The 16,666-nt window shown below is 44.9% G+C and overlaps 1 protein-coding gene across 2 annotated transcripts; it reads left to right on the top strand.

Annotated features, from left to right (window-relative positions):
• The first annotated feature begins 7,375 nt into the window (after positions 1–7,375).
• Positions 7,376–11,769, top strand: hccsb (holocytochrome c synthase b). 2 transcript variants are annotated; one of them, XM_070852653.1, is made up of 8 exons: positions 7,376–7,457; positions 8,105–8,219; positions 8,334–8,374; positions 8,637–8,780; positions 9,302–9,450; positions 9,634–9,753; positions 9,912–9,998; positions 10,128–11,769. In XM_070852653.1, the coding sequence occupies exons 2-8, from the start codon at positions 8,111–8,113 to the stop codon at positions 10,324–10,326; spliced, it is 849 nt and encodes a 282-aa protein (XP_070708754.1). In that variant the 5' UTR covers positions 7,376–7,457; positions 8,105–8,110; the 3' UTR covers positions 10,327–11,769. The 2 variants fall into 2 exon arrangements, with proteins under 2 accessions (XP_070708754.1, XP_070708755.1); XM_070852654.1 differs by having other exon boundaries at positions 8,334–8,381; positions 8,656–8,780.
• The last annotated feature ends 4,897 nt before the right edge of the window (positions 11,770–16,666 follow it).

Genomic DNA, 16,666 nt, shown 5'->3' with positions numbered 1-16,666 from the left:
TTGATATCACTAAAACCACTGACAAACACACTTAACTGATGATTAAGTTTGTCTTTTGTTTATTCTCTATTTTCACCCTCATATATAGCAACCACAGACATTTGATACAGAATGATGGACCTAACAAGTAACACCCTGTCTTGATTTCTAAAATGACTAAAATGAAGATGTGCTCATCATCCATTCAGAAGGTTTATGGCAGCGTTCAAACCTTCAAAAGCTTTATTATAGCAGTGACATCAGCAGCGTGTCTGTTATATGTATTCAGTGTAGCAAATAACACATCTCGCCACAGAGTCTTTACCCTCTGTTTGAAAAACATCTATAAAAAGACACTTTTAAGGCCACAATTACCAGTTTTCTGCTGTATGTGGCTATATTTGACCCACTACTGTATAAATCGGGTGGATGCAGCTGGCTACGTCTCTTTGTGGAAAACAGTCTCACTTATTGCAGTGTGGCACAAGATGAATGTCTGTCCTATAAATTTCTTGCCTCTGAATGGATGCCTTAAAACCAGTGATGAGAGGGCAGTAGAGCAGCTAATCTATCCAGCTTATGTCTCCTTCTTATCTACAAGCGTGGACACATGTCAGTGATGTCTTATGTTGCACTTTGGCTCGCTAGACAAGCCACCAAACAATATATCAGCTACATATTTAAAAGACCTTTTGTCTTCATTTTAGTTAAGAATATCCATCCATCCATTATCTATACCGCTTATCCATCAGAGGGGGGCTGGAGCCAATCCCAGCTGACTTCGGGCAACAGGCGGGGGTACACCCTGGACTGGTCGCCAGTCAATCACAGATGTTGGCCCCCACCAAATGGTGAGGACTACGTGTTTCTCTGTCTTTTGAACAAAGGGCTCCCTCTCTGAACTCCCAGAGTCCTTTAGTCCTTTAGTTCCACACATATGTGCACACACTCCTGGACCCAGATTTACAGCCACCATTGGTCAATGTGTGACACATGACCGTACAACCTCAGGTTAACAAAACCAGAGCCCCCCCACTGATCTCTCGCTCTCTCTCTCTTTCTCTGACTTCTCGTCTGGACCTCTGAGGGTCCATCTCTTTTTCACCTTTGGCTCTGCTGGAGACCAACTCGATCATTATACCAAGCTGATAGTTCTGATCTGATCTGATCTTCTTCCTCGTTGGTTGAGGTGGTGCCCCAATCGAGGTGGACTTTACACTAAGTCTCATTAATCAACATAATTAGCAGTTATCTTAGATAATTATTAATTATTTCCGACAGCCAAATTGCCTCAGAAATGGTGCAAACCGTAGCATATATTTGGCGCCCCAGAGTACTGAGCACAACATAGAGACAGACAACCACTGACACCTACGGGCAACCTAGAGTCACCAGTTAACCTGACCAGCATGTCTTTGGACTGTGGGAGGAAGCCGCGGTACCCAGAGAAGACCCACACAAGCACAGGGAGAACATACAACCTCCACACAGAAAGACCCCAGGTTCTAACCTGGAACCTTCTCGCTGTGAGGCCACAGTGCTAACCAGCAATTGAAAACTGACTTTAGCAATAAGTTCACTGCAATAAGACTTTTAATAATTATGTTGTTCTGATGCTACTTTAAGTCATTTTTGATGACAGTTGCCATGATTGGAGTTGTGTTGGTGTCCAATATTGACTCTCCTTTAGCTCTGGTTCTGTCTCTGAAGAACACGCATGGCTCTTTCGCTGCTCAGCGTTAATATTCGCCAACGAGCTTGGTCTGTCTGCTGTTCGGTGCTGGGCAGAGTCTACGGTGGCTTTATCAGAGCTCGTTTAATGAGCGCAGCTGGAAACCAGGCTGATGGGAACTGAGACAAACAGGAAGGTTGTGGGCTGCAAGACCAAAACAGTAAACTGAAAGGTGCTAAACATCTGTGTAGAGCTGAGAGAACTGTGAGTAGGTGATCATTCTCTGTGGTTTTAACAATACACCACACCTTTTGCATTACACGTAATATGAAATATTGTTAATATAGAAATTAGAAATTGATTGGTGTGGTTCTCTGTACATTTTCTGCAGGCAGCCACATCTGCATCCCAACACTGACAGTCTTCTACACTTGCAACAGGCATGTTTTTACTTTTGTTTCCCCAAAAACCACCAATACCGATCGCAAACAGTTGATTATACTAGAGTTCTTGTCAGCCAAACACTCGTTCTAAGGGCTGCCCCTCACTGACAGCACATAAGCTGTAATTACCAGTTAAAACTGGGATGATCCAAACCACAGAAGAAAAAAATGTAGATTTAGAACCAACACTCAGTTTGTGGTGTTCAGCATTTGCCAGACCGCTTTAAGCCAGAAATAAGACGTAAGGCTTGATTTAGACAAATAGTTTCTTTTTCACTCTGCATTCTTCTTTTGTTTCTACTCGGTGGGGGTCAGTGGGAGGTTTGGATGAGCAGAGAGACTGTCACAAACATATAACTTGTCATTTTCCACTGAAATATATTCAGAACTCCATTTGCATTTCAGTATATAACCGCAGTTCAAAGTGTATGCTGTCAAAATGAAGGTGACACAACACAAAGTTTTGCCATTCGGCATTCAACCCAGCTTTGATTTAATGATGCAGCAGCCACACTTCCAAGAACATCTGACATTTGACTGATGTGGCAGGTATCTCCTCTCCCCATCAGTGTGTGTGTGTGTGTATGTGAATGGGTGAAGACGTAAAATTGGTACCATCTTTGGAAGACTGCCTTCAGTAATTTGCACCATATCGATCGAATGAACTTCGAAAGACATTAAAATCCACTGGATTAATTTAAACTTTACCACTTTTTAGAGATCAACCAGTCAGTCAGTCTTTATCTATTTAGCACAAATTCATATTCATGCATATTCAAATGTTATCTTCCATAAAGAGCAGGTCGAGAGCAAACTCTTTAATTAACGATTCAGGAATTCAACATTAAGGATTCAAGAATCCCCACATGAGCAAGCTTGTGATTGTCTGTACATGGTTATGTGTGACTGGTTATGTTTTGCTGGGTCTCTATTCTCACTTCTCTTGCTGTTCTCAGTTGTCTCTTGAACAAGAAATCTGATGAAATAAAGGTTCTAACATTGCAAAGCTCCTTTTCCCAAATGGTTTGACCAAAATTAAAAAATAAAGCATTTCAGAGGAAGACTGTTGGTCATTACGACCCGCTCTTTGTCTGTCTGTCCATCTATGCGTCCAGATGTTTGTTCTAGTGACAGTTTGTCCTTCACTCCACAGTAACAATCTGCATCCTGTCCCTCGTGGCAGGAGGTGTCCTTCCAGCCCTCATCATCTGTCGCTCATGCTGAAAGGCTGTCCACTGTGAATCAACTGCTCTGAGGCCCAGCTGACTGGCAGTCACTGCTGCTGTTAGACCCTTCAGCACTAAAAACCTGAGCAAATGACACATCATGATGCCACTGATCAGCAAAACCCTGATACTTAAATGGATGCATTGTATCTTTCCACTACTAAATGCACTTTATTATTACTCAACTGTGCAATAATCAATAATACATAATCCATATAATGTTTCCATCCCATCCCACCCTGTTGTTGTGTATATAATGTTCCTTTCTGTGTAGGTTTTTCTGTATATATTATGCTTATTTCATTTTCTATCTCTGTAGCTGTGTGCTTTGTGTCTGTCCTTTGAGCTGCAGTAACAACGACCTTTCCCCACTGAGGGATCAATAAAAAGCTTTAACTTAACTTATCTTTATGAAAAAGAGCTCTTTCTTACTGCCATGTCACTTTCAAATCAGCTTTTTTGACATCAGTGTTAAAGTTACATCACTGCCAAAGCAAAATGACATAGTACTGAATAACTACATTCTATGCACAAGAAATCATGATCGCGAATGCAGAACGATCCATTAGAACATGTAAACATAAGCACAAAGCGACTGGACGTCATTGATTTAAAGTGAAATGAATGAGGAGACTTGTTGGTGCTGGCTTTAATAAGGGAAATATTCCCTTATTTCTTTTAGAAACAGGTCTTTCAGCCCCGAGCAACGTCTGCAGCCGTCAGGTGTCACATGTCATCTCACGGAGGGCTGTGAGGAGACGGATGCAGAGGACACACACAGTAGGTCTGGTACAGGAGCAGGATTGGTTGTTTCTTCTCCCCCAAATCATCAGTACAGCTCATTAATGGATCACAGTCCTGGAACGTCTCAAACTACTTTCCTCTTGTGCAAAAGCAGCAATTCATTTTTACATGAAATTCATCAAGGAAAGGTCAGAGACAAATATTCAACAGAGCAAATCGGATTTCTTTGATGCTTAATATCTTTGCTAAGACATGAGCCCTTCTAAAGGGCCAGTCTGCGTAAATACAGGCTCCAGTTGAGTTTGTCCAGGACAAACAGACATGCTGTCCCCTCATGCGTCTGATCAAAGCCAGACCGAGGGGGAAACAAAAACAGATAAAAAGACAGACTGAGTGAAGGAAACATCTCGAAAACAGCGAGCTGAAAATAACACATTCATCATCTCAGACCCAGCTGGGGATGCACTGGAATTAATCAGGAGTACAAAGCCATGCAAAAACAGAGTCAGCGACGCAGGCCAAGAGAGGCCTGCTACACTTCAGCTGAGTCCCACTGTGTTTACAGGCTGGTTTCAAACACGGGGACATTTCCCAAATACACCTGATCTGATGATATTATTCAGCCTGCAGTAGGTGGAACTCTGAAAGGCTGCCAGGAGGGGGGGGAGCGGGAAAGTCGAATGAGTAACGAACCGTCTGATTGGCTCTTGTGTTCATACTTTTCATAGTTTCTAATTTCAGTTAATATCTTTAAAGAGGACCTGGACCTGTGGTCCGTCAGTCACATGGCCAATGAATGAAAGATATTAATAGTGTTAATGATAGTAAAATAGTTAGAGAATGCTTCAAAACAATGAAAGTAAATGGAGCAACACGTTAGCACATGGCAGATGTCATTGTGTGTGTGTGTGTGTGTGTGTGTGTATATGTGTGTGAGGATAATTGTAAAACTTTTACTACGATAACATCACAGTAATGCGTATCACAGCTGTAGGGAAGTCACAGTCATGCATGGAGCCATGAGAATACTCATTCACAAATACACACACACACACACACACACAGAGTTGTGTTACTATGAGGCAAAGTGGCAGCATTAGATAATCGTCTCATTCCTGGCACTGACTTGCTGTGTGTGTCTGGTGTCCTGGAAGAAATTAGGAAACTCTTCTGCCTCAATATGTTCACCAATAATAAAGCGACCTGTGTGAAAAGCTGGCTTTTAATCAGTGGGACTGGTGTTGGGTTTCACATTGTGTTTGTTAACTGCAGTCTGAGGGATTTGGTCTTTGATTTCAATGTGAAGTCAGTCCTGAAGAAAACAAAGATATAAGTTGGGTATTTAGATTTTATGATCGCAGATGTTTAATTATCTTAGAAAGGAAAAAAACTTCAGAAACATTTTCTACCAGAACACGTGTTCACACACAGATTATGGTCTCTGGTTGGGGCTGTTGAAGTACAGCAATAGTAAACAGTACCATTGTGCAATTTAACACCAACACAAGACAAAGCACATGTTTTCAGCCCAGTTTGAGGCCCTTGTAGTTCAGCGCTGGCTCGCATGTAAACCAACAGCAAAAATAAACAGTTGTCTCCAGACTGTCGCTGAACAGCTGCTGACTACAACCTTCACTGAGCTAAAGTCTGAATGACGTTAAACCAGTAAACAGCTGCTGCTCACTACAGGTCGGAGTTAGTTGATGTTCATTCATGCACTGCACTGCCCCGCCTGCTTCCCCCCATCCACAGCCACAAGACGTTCACAACGAGGTGACCGCGCCCACTGAGGGGACAGGAAGTGGAGACCATTTCGGACCGCTGGGCAGCCTGGAGTGACCCGTCTTTGTTGTCAGAGTATCTTTGGGATCATGAGTCATTTAAGAATAAGGGCCTTTTTAGCATGACCCACCTCTGTATGGTTAGTCACAAGGCAGTGAAGCACACCTGCCTAATGGTCTATCTCCCTCTAAATGGAACCAACATGTACTAAACAAACAGCACGCTGTATGGAAGAAGACTTGAAACCAGCGACTGAGACCATAAACTCATTGGGGAAATGTTTACGGAGATAATGAATCAATTCAGCTGAGTCAGCAGTCAGAAAGGTTTGTGCTGGGGTCGGTACTCTGGATGGGCATCAACATGGGCTGAAGGTTTGCAACATTTCTGGGGCAATTTGGTTATCAGAAATAATTCATGATTATCAGAGATAATTAATAATCATATTGATTTGAGGACCACGTTGATAAAGGAGGAAAAAGAGCCAATTTAACCGATTCAGTCTCATCAAATACTAAACTATCAGTTTGGTATTATGATTAATAACTAACTTAATAACGACTACCAAAGTGACCATGTTGATCACTTCTCTCCAGAGTCCTTGACAGAGCAGAGGTCTGCAGCAAGTGTATCAAAAGACTTAATAAAACATAGCAAACAATCTAAATGTGCTCTGAGATTTAGATTAAGAAGTCACTCTACAACAGACAGAGGATCAGTGGGGGCCCACAGCTCACTCATACCCTCGTAGCTTGGGCCCCCCCTGGCATGTTGATCAGTCAGTGGTAGGTTACATGTGGTGTGACTCATAGATAAGCACATGAGATATCAAATGAGCTGTACGACAATAGCTACTATTCAAATACAGTCACTTCAATAGCGTAATAAGGTCTGACTCCTGGACCTGGTTTGAGGACAGTCAGGGTCAGCAGCCACAGCACCAGCACACTGTGGGCTCCTACTTGGAAAACTAGGACATTTGCTTTATTTTTCCTCTTTTTTCTCTCTACTTTTAACAAGTCGCCCTGCGTTCATGAGTTGATATAATGAAGTCAGAACACATAGTGTGTGAGCATGAAGCTGGGGGCCGTTTATGAGCAGACATCTTTACTGCCACAGACTGAGCCCTGCTCACACGACGTAATATAAGAATAGGGGGTGTTTGGCGCCATCTAGTGGCCAGCCACCACTATCACAGGAGGCACCGTGTTAAGTAACACACAGTGATAGTGATTGTGATTGATGAAAACAGGTAATTAGACTCCAATAAAGCCGTTGAAAAAAGAACTATGTTGTGACAAGGTGTGGTCAGAATAACGAAGTCACGGCTGTAACGGTAACCTGTAACAAGCCTTGTAGCATTATAGTGCAGTGTAACGGTGTTACTGGTGTTACATATTAGACAGGCTCCGCACTCACCTACGGACGTTATCAAACCCTCTCTGGTGTGACGTCACTCGTTGTCGACGCTATTCGGTCCTTGTCAACGTGATGACGTATTTGTGCTACGTACGGCACATGTAACCCGGAGTTACGCATCGCCTTGTGGGTAACACAGCGTCCGTCCTGCACGTTGACATTGGGACAGTAAACCTCCTCAGCTTCGAAAAGGTTGGTCAGGTTGTTTCTCTGAACTCTTCACGCTGTAGATTCTGTGACTGCACATAAACTAAAACAGGCGCATTGAGCTTAACGGACACGTTTAAAGCGCATTTTATCTAAGAACGGAAGAGCTAACGTTAGCATGTCTGCTAGGTAGTCTGGCTAAAGTTAAAGGAACTGACTGACTCGTCACCTCGGTCAACTTCTGTCTTTTTTTCGTGTTCGAAACGCACATTAAACTGGAGGCTATTAACGTTAGCTGTGACGTTATTAAGTTAGTTTGGACGGAAGCCGTGATGCTAACGTTAGCCGTGAGGTTATTCAAGGCTAACTTCTGGCAGGATGACCTGTGTGACAGGCTTGTGTTAGCCACAGGACGTCACTGCTGAAACCTTCACTACCTTTTACTATCACTCAGTTATTAGCAGTGTCTTCTTCTGCCAGAGAGATTAGAGTCTTTAATGCTGGGCTGCTGTTGTACAAAGTTTTCCATTTCTCTTGTCACCCAGAGTAGTTAGATTCAGGCCAGCTCTCAGCACTGCTTCTGTTTGTGTCTCCAGTGATCACATCTAGTCATCCAAACCACTGCACCTCACCCAGAGTGTATTTACTGTCTGAATGTGTTCTGTGCTTGTTTCCACGCGGGGCGGGGTCAGGGCAGGATGGGAGCCTCCTTATCCACACCTGCTGCTCCTTCAGTCAGGGCGGAGGCCATGGTGGCCACCCCTCCTCAGGGCTGCCCCATGCACCAGGAAGCCCAGCCTGTCAAAGGTGCCGCATGTCATCTTATCACGCTCCTTTTCTACATCGTGCTGTGTTCTGTCACTTTTTAAACGGGGATTGTTAACATTTTGTGAACTGTTTGTGTGTGTCTTCCTCTCTTAGTGTCCCCACCTTCAGAATGTCCCATGCATCAAGCTCCACCTGTGAAAGGTATCAGTTTTAAGTGCAGGCCTATGCCATTATCTGAACATGCACATACCACTTTAGCAAGCAGGTTACCTGTCCTGGCAACACTGACGGATAATTCATGGCTCTAAACACCATTGGCATGAAGTTTTCCTGTGGTGGAGTTGATCAGTTTCAGTGGCTGGTGCTGCTGCTCCCTGCTGTAGTGTCTTTGCCAGTATCCTTCAAGGTTAATGTCTGCTGGTAGCCTATAACTTGACCCCACTTTACTTTAATCAGGTCTACTTGTTTCCTGTAGTGTCTCCTCCAGCGGAGTGCCCAATGCACCAAGCAGAACCAGGTCCAGCTCACCAGGACCGGGCCTATGAGTTTGTGGCGTGTCCCATGAAAGCTGCAGCGAGTGACATCAACCCAGCAAATATGGTACGTGCACCTCTTCAGTGTTGGAGCAGAGGGAGCGAGAGCGAGGGAGGCTAACAGACGTAAACCAATGAAAGCAGTTTCCTTTTGACTGACACACCAACTGGATAGGCTTGCAGTTCAAAGAAGGCAAAGAAGATTACGGTTTTACTTGTCGTTTGTTCTAAAACACGTGCTGACACCGTGCTTATCAACAGCGCACCACTATATAGCGAGCTATCTACACATACTGCAGTCCTCTGCCAAGTCAGCAAGGTCTTTGTTCGTGTGTGTGTGTGTGTGTGTGTGTGTGTGTGTGTGTGTGTGCCCTTGGCTGAATAGAACGCTCTCGTTCACCTGGTTTTGCAGTAAGATGGAAAAGAATCTGGTTGTAGACTGAATTTATTCTCTCTCAGTTGAGTTATGTATCTTTGAACCCTGACTACATGAAAACAGCAGATAAACACTATGGAAGTCTTGAAATATGGCAAGACAGCAGCAGACATTGTATCGTTGATCTCTCTTTGCTCCCTGTGTGTGTACAGATGCCTCCTCCTAACCAAATTCCGGCTCCAGACCAGCCGTTCGATCTGTCCCTCTCTAGAGAGGAGTCCAGTATTCCCCGTCACAACTCGGACAACAAGTGGGTTTACCCGTCCGAGCAGATGTTCTGGAACGCCATGCTGCGGAAAGGGTCAGTCCATACTGTACAGCGGTCCTATCCCAGTCACTAGACACTCATTTTAGCTGCACTGGGGGGAACAAGTAACAGTCTACCAGCCTACATGTCCCGTCATATCTGAATACCTGGGCCTGATATAGTGTGTTCTTTGGCAGTCTGTATCTTGTTTAGAATGCCGTCTTGTTTGTACTGCAGCTGGCGCTGGCGGGACGATGACCTCGCCTCTCAAGATATGACCAACATCATTAACATCCACAACCAGAACAACGAGCAGGCCTGGCAGGAGATCCTGAAATGGGAGGCTCTGCACGCCCGGTGAGTCTCCAAACTGCAGAACAAAGACTTTGGAGCCACTCTGAGACAGAATTGTAGCTGTGTTCACTGAAAGGCAGATATTTGACTGGTACATAGCTGTAAATAACCAAAGGCGCTTATTTGATGAGCATTACATGTTGTCTTGTGTCTTGTCGTAGTGAGTGTCCATGTGGGCCCACCTTGAAGAGGTTTGGTGGTAAAGCCAAAGAATTCTCGCCCAGGGCTCGCTTACGCCACTTGATGGGGTGAGCTCCTTCATGCTTTACCTGCCGGAATTTTAGTCCTCAGCCTCACAAATACAGTTAATTTTTTTACACATCAACCCATATCCTTTTGAATGAATGAATAGCTCTGATGCATCTCCCTCTCATCAGCTATGAGCTGCCTTTTGACCGCCACGACTGGATCATTGACCGCTGTGGGAAGGAGGTGCGCTACATCATCGACTACTATGACGGTGAAATCAACACAGAAACCTATCGGTTCTCCATCCTGGATGTACGCCCTGCCTTCGACTCTTTAGAGGCCGTCTGGGACCGCATGAAGGTGTCCTGGTGGCGCTGGACCTCCTAAAGGACTCGCTGTGTGAATTCAAACACACACATACAAGGACTTCTTTACAGGATGTGCAGTGCTGTGAAAAGAAACCATAAACATGACTCCTGAAGAAATGCTAATAGTTGTAGCGGACCCTCAGTCTGGCTCTGTGATAACCATCTGCTTCATCCTCTAATCATACTGATTTCAGTGCAAAAAAATAACATTGGGTTTGCAGTTCACAGGTGTTTAAAGTGGCGTGTGCACGGAGGTCAAGTGTGACTCGGATTGAATTTGCTCAACCGCTCTCACTGCTATTGGAAGAGCTGACTTACTGAATGGCTCTGGAGGAGTTAGTCACAGAGAGAGAGAGCCCGATGACATCACTCTGACGTCATCAGGCTCATCTCCGCTTAGGCCCAGAGAATTCTGATTTATGATAGAAAACCCGAACTGAAAAACTCAGAAGTGCTGAGTTCAAACGATTGGAACAAAGATGCTCAAGTGTTGCATTGTGGGAAATGTAGGATCCAGTATTTGATGTATATTTTGGTCGGTCAGTCAGGAAAGCTCCACCTCTGCTGCTCTGGTTGTGATCCATTCTGTTTCTTAACATGTTTTGCAGCCCCATGTTGTACTTATGGAAGTAGATTATTAAACGGTTGGAGTGCCCCTTTAATATCTTAACATTTTCATCTGGTCAGACTGTAGACTGTTGTTGCTTCTGCTTAGACTTAATCTCATACGGCATCAGTCTTTGGCTGGTTGTAAGCATGAAGTGAGGGTCTTGTCTGCCACACACTAACTGTGGCTTACATGGACACACACACACACACACACACACACACACACACACTTACATGGGTGGTTCTGTGGTAAAGCTCAGATGCAGCCCCGGTCAATAAACGGTTATGTTGGCTCTCTCTCAGGCAGACTGACGCCTGCTCAGAGCTGCCGATGACTCACTAGTGGATCCATCCTGTCAGACTCTCTGGAGCACACTGAATTTTTGTTTTAGCAGTACAATCCTTCCCGTAGCAGGTTGGGGGTGTGTAGACCTTCAGGATAAATAGCTCCACCTTCTCCTTGTGGTTAGTTTGCTTCTTCAGCTGTGATCAGATGCAGCTCACTGTTGCTTGTTTGGAGGGAAAATTGAAAGCCAGCTGTCCTGCACACATACTGTAACATGATGTTCTTGCAGAATACTTCATATAACTTCTCTGGTACAGTGGCTATGTGCATCTATCAGGTGTTTCACCTGTGCTTTGGTTTAAGTCTGCATTTGCTCTTGTGTTGTTAAAGATATTTACAGTAACATTTCATCCACTGCTGCCACCTGTCAGAATTCTGTTTCAGCTTTATCATTTCTGTTGCGCTGATATTCAGAATTTAATTTATTGTTTGAATGTGTGTAGACTATTGTTCCCAGAAAAGTGTGCACGAATGATTTTACTATCTCTGATGGTCAATAAAGCTGGTCCTCTGCCTCTGGATAGTAATCGCTTCTCTCTCAGAAACTTGAAACACTGTGCGCACACTCCACAGCCGAAGCTTGGCTGCAGGGCTCTGACTCCACAGTCTGTGTTCCAGTTCATCCCAAAGGTGTTGGATGAGGTTGAGGTCAAGACTGGTGTGGAAGGACTTGATTGGCCTGCACAAACTGGAGACATCACTTCATGTGTGCAGATGAAACCTGAACCTGGGAAAGCAGCCCCCCTTCCCACTCTGTTTTAGCACCATCTGCCGGACATCAAGCAACACTACAGGTGGCTGTAAGAAGTGTGTGACTAACCCAAGATTAGTCACTTTCCCAAAGAGAACTGGTGCTAATGAGAACACACTGAGGCTTTTATGGCTTAGTTTAGTTTGTGACTTTGAAACAAAGACCTGAAACATGATCACATCAAGTTCCATTCTAGAAAACTGGTCAAGTGTGATGTCAACAGCCACAGAACGGTAAACAGCGCTGAGAGTTCTGTTACAGCAAAAACGAACAAGACCACGCTGCTACAGCAACAGACTTCAGAGCAACGTGCTTCAGCCCACAAGTACAAGTCAGGTCATTTTGCTGAAGGAAACACTGTGGGCCCTTTTTGTCATTTGGAAAAAGCCTGATTGCATCGTTCTGCACTGTTCCCTCACAGCGGGAAGGCTCCAGGTTTGATCTTGCTGGCCAGTGAAATGCAGTTAGAACCTGAGGTCTTTCTGTGTGGAGTCTGTATGTTCTCTCCGGGTACTCCGCCCCCCCCCAGTCAGAAGACATGCAGCTTAGATTCATTGGTGACTCTAAATTGGCCGTATATATGAATGTTGTCAGTCTCTATGTGTGATACACAGACTCCAGCCCCCCCCTATGACCCTTATGGGTAAGCGGTATGGCCTGTCTGTGCAGTTCTGATGCTGAACACAGGAGGGAGGTGTTTCCCCAGAATTGGCTTTTTCACTTTGGGGCGTGCAGTCCATTAAAAACATCTCAGCACCTTTTCTGTCGTCAGTCTCCTCTGACTGCCTCCTGGGTAACTATCAGCCAGTCTGACTTTATCCACTTGACTGATATTTATCCACTTGTCCTGCCTCTCTTCACACGGTGTTAAGGTCATTCTTATTTCTATTTGGAGTCCTAACACTGGAGAGGAAGTGATAGATGATGATAGAAAAAAAATGATGATAAATGAAATGAAAAATGATAGAAAAGCCATATTTTGTTGTATTTCTATATTAACTAGTTAAGATAAATACTAAATATCAAATCTGTCAAACCTATGTGCGTCTTAGTCTGCAGACCTTTTAATATTTTCACAGGTGGACGTCTGCCGTGTCCTCATGTCACAGCTGCTTTTCAATTATTTTTCTAACAAATGATGTTCAAACATGAAACCAGTGTCACTTGAAAACAGAATATTACAGCTATATACATATATATATACAGCTGTAAGACTTCTCGTAAGGTCTGGGTTTGCTTTGTGTCGAGACGTTCCAGGTCTGCCTCGATCTGTGTCCTTGTCTCTTCTTGTGGAAACATCATCAGTCACAGCTAACTACTGTCCAAAGAAAGTAACAGATGAGGTATTGAATATGTGGTCAATTCATCAAAATACTATATACAATACACTGTTCAACTTTGCTGTGATGATTTTTAGTGATGTCACCAGCAGGGCCACTTCCTGGAGTCTCATCTGGTTACCTGGCAACTGCTGAGAAGCAGCTCTAGACAACAACCCTGTACACCAGCGACTTGTCGTTTCTACACTTGTTTTTGTGCCGATTAAACAAAGAGGACAAGCTGTGTTAGTTAGTGAGATTTCCAGATGGGTTCTGTTACCTTTGGTTCTCCTCCCCCTGCACGCTGGCAACTAAACTGACACATGTCAATTAGAAAGGCACTGACAAACACAAATGGATAATGGGAACCGACTTTACCCTAAACCTTCTGTCGTTATCTCTGCTTCAGGTAGTTATTTTCTCCCTGTCCTCAAATGCCTTGAGGTGACCTCAAAGAATCTAAGATGAGCACCGTCTCGATGCCCCCATGTCCACATATGGGTGCACTGACTTTGTGCTCGGCTGTGGGTTATTCATGTAGGTGGACGGAGCCGGGAGCACAGCGAGGGCGGCACACACAACATGTCTTGTGGCTGCCGCTTTGCATTCTGGGCGATCACGGCTCCTGTCAGCGGAGAGCCATGTCTCCCTGCCTCTTCTCTGATTGATCCCTGTCTGCATAGCTGTTGACCGTCGGCGCAGGAGGAGAACGGGAGCTGACACCTGACATGTACTGTCCAAGCTGAAGACAACGGGGCCTCTCAATGTGACATCTCATTGACTATAATTGGCCAGTCATCCTTGGGAATGTGAACAAAACGGATCCAGGATGCATCCCCATTTGCTCTTTTGGTTGGATTTCTCCTTTAAATCCCCACATTCTGTGTGGCTCGAGCACAGAGTCATGCGTATGTTGCCTGAAATAATGTGTGCATGTTGATTTCCCATGTGTTTCAGGGAGGCCAGATAGCTGCACAGCACACAGCAGATGTCCAAACAGCCCCTGGCATTCTGTGTGAAAGTCAGATATTTTATCATATCTGCTCTCTGCAGTTCCCATTTCCATACCAAAGAGGGGCCTTTCAAGCACTGTATCTGCCACTGGCCACCCACCACCCCACCATTACCCAGCTCTGTCTACATGTCCACTCACTATCAGCATCAGAAGTCAGCTTGGTAGAGGGGGCGGCCGCGCTGCTGCTTTACATCGGTGGGGCATTTTTGCTGGTTTATCTGCTAATCAGTGTGAACATGCAATCATTCAGATGTCTTTGTCTGTGTGTGTGTGTGTGTGTGTGTGTGTGTGTGTGTGTGTGTGGGTGGGTGGGTGTTGGGACCCAGTGTCAATTCTTATTAGCCATTATTTCAGTTTGATTTGAAGTGGATAGGCCTACATCGGCTTTCACGTTAATCTCACTTGTTGCGTGTTTGCTTTAGAGCCATGAAAGTAAATCGTGAAGCTGTTTTGGAGGAAAAGACTGCAGCTCAAACAGCGGCTTCACCGCAAGTAGAGGAAGAGGAAGGAAGAGGATGGTAGCGAGGGCAAACATCATCAATGGAGCCTGGAAATACATCTCCAGCCTTGGGCCGAAACAACCGCAGAGGTCACCGGGAGCCTTTTAGCCTTTCTGAGCTCGTTGTTTCGGAACATTTCTGCTTTAGTTAACTCTCCGCGCTCTCCCCATCTGGTCCCATGTATCTTCCAGCAGCAGCTTGATCCCTGTTGTTTGACTTGCTGCGATGTCAACAGTAACCTCATGAGCTGCAGCTTTATGAGCCAGCTGCCACAGCTGCTCTCCGCCGACCTCAGGGCATGATGGGAAATGCCTGGCTGTCCCCTGATCTAACGTTGTGTTCTACAGAAACTCATTTTCAGTTTTGTTGTTAACATTTTGATTTCATGAAGGTTTCATCTAACGGAAGATACTGTCTCTTCTTTTGTGTGTGATGTTGCTGGTGGACAGGTCCAGCTAACAAGCCTGACTTACAGTGGACATGCTGAGACATGCTGACCTGTGGGTGGTGGATGTCTTGCTGTCAGCGGTCCGACATGATGGCCTGTTTTACCTGAAATGTCTGGTTGAAATAATGGAGAAATGTGTAAATGAGGAAATGCTGTCATGGTTGTCACAGATATCGACTACTGTATTGTTATACTCAATCAATCAATCAAACTTGTCTTGGCAGAGTGCCAGCTAAATGGATCGCTCCAACAATTTATTTTATTCAATCTAGACCTGATCAGATGGGATGTAAATGCTTATGTAACTTGCTGCACAGACTCAGGAACACGTCCCGCCCTCCCCCACAGGTGGACAGGTCACCGAGCTGTCGATCCAAATGCACTTCAGATCCTCTTTTGTTGCCATTTCAGTTCGCGGTGATACGGAGCAGTGCCGGAGCTGCTGTGGCGTAAATGGAAACGTATGTACAATGAACATCGTGAATGGTCGCCGCGATTTTCTCTCCGCTTCCAGGAGACGGCTCATTTATGTGAAGTGGAAACAGTTTATTGTCACTTCCTCCTGCTGCTGTCATCCTCTGTCCAGGCTAGAGGTGAAATTCATGTCAAACACGCCCACACAGCAGTTTTCACTTCACTCCTACTTAAAGTCCTTCTTACAATAGTGAACACTGCTCTGACCCCCACTATTAGTTTCTTTATTACTCTCATTGGTTCATGACTCCAGCGTGGCTCCACCTGAGCTGAGGTCAGCCAAACGAAATGGAAACCCATGTGTGGATGTGCAGGGCCGTTAACAATGTGTTTGGTGGTCAATAAATGAAGTGACTTCACCTGATCTACGGTGCTGTACCTACTGCACAAATAACACAGGCTCGTCCTTTTATGGCCGATGAATAACGTGTTTAATAGACTGTGTTGTTGAACCATGTGAAGGTCTCAGAGCTTCTCCTTCTCTGCTGTCTACAATGGTGAATAATATGGATGAACAGAGTACAGAGGCATAAATATCAATTTGACTAAGGTATTACGGCTTGGGCCCAGAAACAAGAAGACTCAAAAGCACGACGCCAGAAACTTTCAGACAGTTGGACACTCTTTTAATTTACAAAGACAAACAATACTTAACGTGGCTACAATGACTTGAATGCAATGGGAACCTGGAGGGCTTGGACAGGACAAGACGATCTGGCACAGGACAAAGGGAGACGCAGACTATTTATACAAGAGGTAATGGGAAACAGGTGGAAACAATCAGGGCGGGGCAGACGATCACAAAGGCGGGAAACACACAAGGGCAGGAAGTCAAACAGCCTGAAACGAGAGGAGAGTTAGTTTTCACAATAAAACAGGAAGTGCGAGACGAGACTA

Source organism: Pempheris klunzingeri, chromosome 21 (assembly GCF_042242105.1).
Source record: "Pempheris klunzingeri isolate RE-2024b chromosome 21, fPemKlu1.hap1, whole genome shotgun sequence".
Taxonomy (NCBI): domain Eukaryota; kingdom Metazoa; phylum Chordata; class Actinopteri; order Acropomatiformes; family Pempheridae; genus Pempheris; species Pempheris klunzingeri.
Note: the sequence above shows the minus strand (reverse complement) of the source record. Positions and strands in the feature narration are given on the sequence as shown.

What these genes read in the sequence shown, in the direction of transcription:
- hccsb (XM_070852653.1), top strand. Translation starts at nt 8,111, where the DNA reads ATGGGAGCCTCCTTATCCACACCTGCTGCTCCTTCAGTCAGGGCGGAG. An exon ending in ACATCAACCCAGCAAATATG is followed by an intron (nt 8,781 to 9,301) that starts GTACGTGCACCT and finishes GTGTGTGTACAG; the next exon opens with ATGCCTCCTCCTAACCAAAT. An exon ending in AACGCCATGCTGCGGAAAGG is followed by an intron (nt 9,451 to 9,633) that starts GTCAGTCCATAC and finishes TTTGTACTGCAG; the next exon opens with CTGGCGCTGGCGGGACGATG.